The sequence below is a fragment of the Microtus ochrogaster genome, linkage group LG1 (genome assembly GCF_000317375.1).
Source record: "Microtus ochrogaster isolate Prairie Vole_2 linkage group LG1, MicOch1.0, whole genome shotgun sequence".
NCBI lineage: Eukaryota > Metazoa > Chordata > Mammalia > Rodentia > Cricetidae > Microtus > Microtus ochrogaster.
Genome location: NC_022027.1, coordinates 2,889,181 through 2,896,249, shown reverse-complemented (window position 1 = coordinate 2,896,249; position 7,069 = coordinate 2,889,181). Strand labels below are relative to the sequence as shown.

General features: G+C 59.0%; 3 protein-coding genes across 4 annotated transcripts in view; 1 reads left to right on the top strand and 2 right to left on the bottom strand.

Moving 5' to 3' along the window:
• The window catches only part of Tmprss9 (transmembrane serine protease 9), a 21,196-nt gene extending 18,073 nt beyond the window's left edge, over positions 1–3,123 (top strand). Inside the window, exons 15-18 of the mRNA XM_026785225.1 lie at positions 756–927; positions 1,491–1,753; positions 1,838–1,974; positions 2,827–3,123. Of these exons, the coding sequence (XP_026641026.1) occupies positions 756–927; positions 1,491–1,753; positions 1,838–1,974; positions 2,827–2,988 (734 nt within the window). The 3' untranslated portion in view covers positions 2,989–3,123. The remainder of the gene's footprint in view (positions 1–755; positions 928–1,490; positions 1,754–1,837; positions 1,975–2,826) is intronic.
• A 451-nt stretch (positions 3,124–3,574) lies between these two features.
• On the bottom strand, positions 3,575–4,468 carry Timm13 (translocase of inner mitochondrial membrane 13). The gene is made up of 3 exons (XM_005359019.3): positions 4,287–4,468; positions 4,144–4,212; positions 3,575–3,920 (listed from the first exon to the last, which is right to left on the bottom strand). The coding sequence occupies exons 1-3, from the start codon at positions 4,404–4,406 to the stop codon at positions 3,822–3,824; spliced, it is 288 nt and encodes a 95-aa protein (XP_005359076.1). The 5' UTR covers positions 4,407–4,468; the 3' UTR covers positions 3,575–3,821.
• Positions 4,469–4,879: 411 nt separating this feature from the next.
• The window catches only part of Lmnb2 (lamin B2), a 15,924-nt gene continuing 13,734 nt past the window's right edge, over positions 4,880–7,069 (bottom strand). For both annotated transcript variants that reach the window (XM_005359018.2, XM_026785201.1), the window contains 3 exons: positions 6,749–6,868; positions 6,514–6,624; positions 4,880–6,320 (listed from right to left, as the gene is read on the bottom strand). In XM_005359018.2, coding sequence (XP_005359075.1) covers positions 6,279–6,320; positions 6,514–6,624; positions 6,749–6,868 — 273 coding nt within the window. In that variant the 3' untranslated portion in view covers positions 4,880–6,278. The remainder of the gene's footprint in view (positions 6,321–6,513; positions 6,625–6,748; positions 6,869–7,069) is intronic.

Genomic DNA, 7,069 nt, shown 5'->3' with positions numbered 1-7,069 from the left:
TGGAAGGTCCTGGGGAGACCTCATTGGTTCCATGCACGTTGGGGCGCTGGCTCAGGCTGGGTTCTGGAAGGTCCTGGGGAGACCTCATTGGTTCCCTGCACGTCCTATTCTAACTCCAGCTACGGCTGTGGCGCTGCTTCTAACTCCACTGTGACATTTCTACAAGGGCAGAGTTGGGGTCACGTGCAGAAGGGGTAGGTCATTGGGGTCACAACAGGGCTTTTACCAGAAGCGCTCCCTGTGCCTCAGGACCCCTGGTGAAGGTGACGGTCCCACCTTTTGGAATTAGGGAACAGCCACAGCTCAGGTGACTCCACACTGCCTTCAACTCAATCTGACCTTAAACCTGGCAATACAGTGGCCTTTAAGCACCTTGGCTAGAGACCTGGGAAGCCCCAAGATGGGACCCCAGCGCTGGCCACTCGCTGTGGGAAGGCGGTTGCTTCGGAGGCTGTGAGGGCTGAGGGACTCAGTCTGCCTCCTGCGTCTTACCTGGAGCTCCTCTGGGGCCGGTGGATCTACCTTTCCCTGGGCTCCTTTTAAATTCATTGAGGCTGGTCCAGCTCTGGGAAAGAGGAGCCAGCTGGGGGGGACATGAAGCCACCCTCTGCCCCTCCCACAGGACACTGGGGACAGCTCTGTGCTAGATTCGTTGAGAGGCCAGTGGGTATGGGAGAGCTGGGGCAGGTCACTCGGAGTCACAGAGCGGGAGAAGACCTTCTGCCCGGAGCTCACAGGGTCCCTGCTCTCCGCAGACTGTGGCCTGGCACCCCCAGGGGCTCTGACCCGGATCGTGGGCGGCACCTCGGCCTCGCGTGGGGAGTGGCCCTGGCAAGTGAGTCTGTGGTTGCGGCGCAGGGAGCACCGCTGCGGGGCCGTGCTAGTGGCCGAGAGGTGGCTTCTGTCCGCGGCACACTGCTTTGACGTGTGAGTCCTGCCTCGGTGAGGTGTTCATCTGCCCGTTCCCAGCCCACCTCTGCAATTCGGCTCCAGTCCCCAAGGCCACCGGACAGAAGGCACCATCTCCCCGGCAGGGCTCTAGACGTAGAGGGTGTGTTTCCTAAAGGGAACCCCCATTGAGCTCTCATGTGCTTGTGGGGCACAGGGCGAAAGGGACACGTTCCCATACTGTGTCTGAGGTGCTAGCCAGCAGGCTCCACTCTAGAGGGCTGAGCGCCATGGAGGCTGAGGGTATTCCCTCGGTTCTGTACTGGTCGGACTGTGGTGTGTGTGTGCGCGGGCGCGTGTGAACACACACAGCAGCCCCATTTCTACTGGGTGGCTGAGAGGGGTCAAGAGCCTTGTATCAGGTCTCTAGAGGGTTTGGAGGGCAGGAATGGGGGGACCATCCTCAGCGCTGGATATGGTGCCAGCTCATGGGTGTTCCCTCAGAGGGACACACCTCGTGGCTGTGTGAACCCGAATTGGGTAGGGGGACAGAGCGACCCATTTCCATTGGGACAGTGACTCTGCCCACACGCACCCTGCAGTTACGGGGACCCTATGCAGTGGGCAGCCTTCCTGGGCACCCCGTTCCTGAGCAGCGCCGAGGGCCAGCTGGAGCGCGTGGCGCGCATCTACCGCCACCCGTTCTACAACCTCTACACGCTGGACTACGACGTGGCACTGCTGGAGCTGGCAGGTCCAGTGCGCCGCAGCCGCCTGGTGCGACCAATCTGCCTGCCGGGGCCCGCTCGGCCCCCAGAAGGCGCGCGCTGTGTCATCACCGGTTGGGGCTCGCTAAGGGAGGGAGGTAAGTGCGCGCTGGGAGTGGGTAGGGTGGTGGTGGTGGAGGGGGACCTGCGGGCACGACTCCACTCCCTCCCTGTTGCCGCAGGATCCATGGCTCGACAGCTGCAGAAGGCCGCAGTACGCGTCCTCAGCGAGCAGACTTGTCGCCGCTTCTACCCGGTACAGATTAGCAGCCGCATGCTGTGTGCAGGCTTCCCGCAGGGGGGTGTGGACAGCTGCTCGGTGAGTGGGTGGGGCCCAGGGCTCTCTCTATAGCCCAGGCCGGCCTAAGTCTTTGGTCTTTTGAGGCAGGGTCTCAAAGCACCCGGAGAATCCCTAAGTCCCAGGAACCCTCCTGTCTCCGCCCGGAGCTGGGGATTTTCACCTGGGTTCTGGGATTTAATTCAGGTCCTTAGTCTTGTGTGCAAGCACCTTCCAATAGAGACTGCCCAAGAGTCTCTCTGGCCCAGCCACCCTTGACTCTTGGGACATCACTTGTCACAACTGCTTGTTCAAAGTCAATATGTGGCCGGGCGGTGGTGGCGCATACCTTTAATCCCAGCACTCGGGAGGCTGAGGCAGGCGGATCTCTGTGAGTTCGAGACCAGCCTGGTCTACAAGAGCTAGTTCCAGGACAGGCTCCAAAACCACAGAGAAACCCTGACTCGAAAAACAAAAAACAAAAAAAGACAATATGCGGGCTTCCCAACCCCTGCATCCTACTGGAGGGAGGGTCCTGACCGGGGTAAGTAGCTCAAAGTTGGGAGACTGAGGATTACTGTGAGTTTGAGGCCAGAGCCGGCCTCACTGACAACACATACACATAGCTCCCTCTCAAGTACAGGGAGATGAGGACCTGAGCTCGGACTCCCAGGAGGCACACATCTATGCGGGTAAACAGAAGATGTCCGGGACTACTCCCAGGGTCGCAATGGAGTGGGGAGAATACTAACGGGAATACACCTAACAACCGACTCTGGCTTTCATGGGCACAGCACACACACTGGGTCCTGGGGACCCGGACACTAGCTCTGAACCCATTCCGCACTCCCTGGTCCCAGAGGGCTGCCGGTCTGAGAGTGCTTTTCCCTTCAGGGCGATGCAGGGGGACCCTTGGCCTGCAGGGAGCCATCTGGCCAGTGGGTGCTGACGGGAGTCACCAGCTGGGGCTATGGCTGCGGCAGGCCCCACTTCCCAGGTGTCTACACTCGAGTGGCTGCCGTGCTGGGATGGATAGGCCAGAACATCCAGGAGTGACCACCGTGCAGCTGGCGACCCAAGCCTGGACTGGACACTCAACCTACCGGGGGAGCTGGTGCCGGCAGGCACAGGGGTCTCATGGGAACTACCCGTGGCTATGTATGTTGTTCCAATAAAGAGCTCCTCTCCCTAGCTCTGGCTCAGGACCTGTGTCTTGGCAAGAGTGTGTCTCTGGACGGCCCACTGGTGCCTTTGTTTTTGTGGGAGACAGTCTTATGTACCCAAGGATAACCTCAAATTTCATCCTTCTGTCCTGTCGGTCCGTCGTTGTCACACTCCCGCCACCCCCGCTGGGATGACACGCGTGCACCACCCTTGGTTTATGCAGAGCCGGGGATGGCTCATGCATGGCTCTACAGAGCCAGGGAACCACGCTCTGTATCCCAGCCTAGTTCCCAACCCAGATGATGGGCACCTGAGACCACGCTCAGTCCGCACAAGACCGCTCCTTTCTTGTTTCTTGTGGGGGGACGATGCCTTCCCTGAGAGTTTGCAGGCCACGGACACCGAGGGGAAAATACCCTGGGAGGCCTACTATGTTATACAGAGGGGACCTGAGGCAGCAGAATAATACGCCAGCTTCTCTGCCCCAGCAACCATTTATTGGCCTGCTCTCAGCACAGCTCAGGTGGGGGCAGCCAGATCCCCGCGCTCAAACTGGTCCTCTCTCTCTTCTGAGACCGAGCTGGGCAGCGCAGCCCAGGAGAGGCCTCAATCTCCGAGCCCTCCATGCTGACAACTTGGGGTCACCGGACACAAGCTGCCCTTGAGGGTAGGGAAACAGTTCCGACCGTGGGCAAGCACACGGTGTCCCGAGGAAGAGGTGCCGGTCACATGTTGGCTCGTTCCCGCTGCAGTCTAGAGTTGTAGGCGCGGGACACGGTGTTCCAGGCGTCCATGTAGCGGTCCATGCACATGGCGATGCATTTCTGCAGTGGAGGAGACTCCAGCTTGAGGTAGGGTCACATGACCCGGAATTAATCACCCACTAGGACTACAATTACACGTGCGCAGCCTTTGTCCTCACTCCTGCGCACGCGCAGAACTACTAGCCAGGCTGCGCCTCCGGGTTGCGCACGCGCCAAGTCCCTCACTCCCTGCAGTTCGTGACCCCGCGCCCCTCAACATCCCGCCGTTCCCGGGGAGTCTCACCTGCTCCGAGTTATCCAAGGAACCCCCGGGCTTCCCGATGCACTTCCGGAAACATTTGTCCGTCATCCTCTGTGGACACACGCGAGGCCTCAGCGGGGACCCACCCGGGGGGACCCCATTACCAATCCCGGCGCGCCCCGCACCTGCAGCAGTTCCTGCGCGTTGGCCACGGCGATCTGCACTTTCACCTGCTCCATGATGACCCCTGGGTCCAGCTTCCCGCTGCCCGAGCCGCCGAAGTCCGAACCGAAGCCGCTCTCCATGGCTGCGCAGTCAACCGGGCCGCGGCAGCGCGCGCCGACCCGCAGGCGCCGGAAGCCGGGGCACCACGGGAAACGGAGGCCGCGTCGGTTCCCACAAGGCTGCGCGCGACGTTACCAGTCCCATAGGAAGCTGTGGTACGAGTCACCATGGAAACGAACCAAACTACATCTCCCACAATTCCGAGCGCGCCCGGACAAACGATTGTCCGCGGTGCTGTGGTCAAGTTTAAACTACAGTTCCCACAAGACTTTGCGCGCCGTCCCTAGGAAAAACCCAGAGTGTCCATTGGGTTATCGCAGATAATGAAACCTAGACTACAACTCCAAAAGGTTGTACATTTTCTTGCAGGCGCAAAATGACTTTATCAAGTCACCGCCGCGCATGTGCACGTGTCGCCCAAGCACCCGCACTATTACATGAAATCCTCGCAGGTGCTCGGCGCTGTGGGGGCCAGAAAAATCAACTCAGAGGCTGTGGTTAAAATCAAAATTTTTATTTGAGTGTACAAAAGTTTCCAGTCGTAAAATGGATATTACAAATGATAGGAGGGGGAAGAAAAAGGCGAAACACATGTTTGGCATGCATCTTAGAAAAGAAATAGAACCTGTAAAGCTGAGCGATGTGCGTAGTGCAGGCTGCTCCCCAGCCGCAGTGCCACCCCTGTAACCGCCTCGCCTGCTGGCACCAAAACAGGACCCCTGTGGGGTTGAGGGTTACTCCAGCCCACCTCGCAAACAGATGGAAGACAGCTCCAGCTGGGTGTAGCAGAGGGCACCTGGGCAGGTGCAGCTGCGTAGAGACTGCAGCCTGCCCACACTCCTGAAACCAACTAGACACACAGTCCAGGATCCCACACTTGTCACAAAGAAAACGGAGCTATCTTCTGAGGGGTCGGGGGCAGTAGTGGCATCCCATGGCCTAGAGATCTTGCCTTGGGGAGTCTGGGCCTGAACTACTACTACCACCTGCTGTGCCCGCAGACAGACAGCACCCCCCCCACACACATTCCCGGCTCAGTCAAGGAAGCTGAATGTCAGTGATCTCCATTCCTGGCAGCCTTGGGCCTGAAAACCCCCAGAGCAACGTCCCAGTGAGCTGCATTACTAATGTAAAAAAATAAATATCCGTTAAAAAAATACCGTGTGTCTGTGATGGGGAGGTGAAGGTGACAGGTGGCACCAGGAGCTTGTGGAACTATGTTCTACCACAGCGAGCGTCCAGGCCAAGCCCGCAGGGTGGGGGGCACAGAGGGGCCATGCAGTGTGTGTACACAGGGGACTATGAACACAGCTGGTTTGGCCACACTCCTGTGAGTAGACACTGGCTGGGGCATCCATCATCTGTCCCCTTTGGTCTACTGGAGTGGCAATCCTGTGTGGATTTCCTCCTTCTTGGTCCTCACCTTTAGAAGGGACCCGATGCCCTGAGGCTGGCTCAGGGCAGAGCTGGAGCCCCTCTGACCAACCCCAGAAGTAGAGGGACTGCCCTGTGTCTGAAGAGCTACCGCGTCCTGATAGGCTGCTAGTGATCACCACAGCCCTCTGCAACTTGATTTGATTTGATTTAAAAAGCTTCAAAGAAAACTCAACTAGTGAATCACTGCAGCATCACAAGGTCCACCCTCAACAGGCAGCCATGCTCCTGACCCTCCTGCATCGGCCACAGGCCAAAGGCCCTCAGCCTGCAGGCTTCTGACCCAGGCCTCTATATCAACCAGGTGACACAGGAGGGGTGAAGCCTGCAGGGAGAGCCCCCCACATTCTCATGGCCGCTCAACAGTCATCTAGAAATGGACCAAGGACTATGAGAGCTGACTATAAAAAATAATTTCAGGGACTTTTGTGGGGACCTTGGTGACCGTGGGGCAGGTCTCACATCAGCCGGCAACCCCTTGAGGTAGTCCTCGGGTCCCCCTGCAAAGATGAGGGCTGGAGTTAGGCAGCCTGCTCCCAAGCAAGCAGACAGGTCCCCACACGCTTTGTCCCCAGCACAGACTCGGCTGGAATCTCCTCTCCCCCAGCTGAGGAGAGGGTGTCCTGGCTGTCTGAGGCAGGACTGTGGGATCCGGACCTGAAGCCCCACTAGGTGTGATGCCACACGCCTTACCTGCTGGTGGAAAAGGTCCTCCTCACCGAATTCCGCCTCCTCTTCCTCCTCCTCCTCCCCGTTCTCGCTCACCGGAACAGATGCCTGCTTCACGGCCTGCACAGCCACCTCCTACACAGAAGGGTTGCCATGTGCTGGATACCCCCGCTAGGGGCCACCCCAGGCTTCAGCTCAGTCACAGCTGCCGTGAGGGAAAGGAGACGCTGAGACCGAGCTCACCCCACCATGTTCGTACCTCTCCATCTGCGTTGACCAGCACAGTGCGGAAGCTCTCCCCAGAGCCCCAGCTGCTCTGGCTTTTCCACACAAGGGTTGATGGGGGACTGTGGGTGACCCCTGAGCCAGCTGCCCACACCTGAGGACCCAAGATGGCCCTTGTCAGACACCTCAGGGCCTGGGCCAGCCAATGGCTGTCCACAATGAAGCCCTTCAGTGGGTTTGTCCCTGCAGAATGGCCCCAAGACGTGGACAGACAGGTTCACAGTGACCCCGGACGTGGACAGAGAGACAGGTTCACAGTGACCCCGGACGTAGACAGAGAGACAGGTTCACAGTG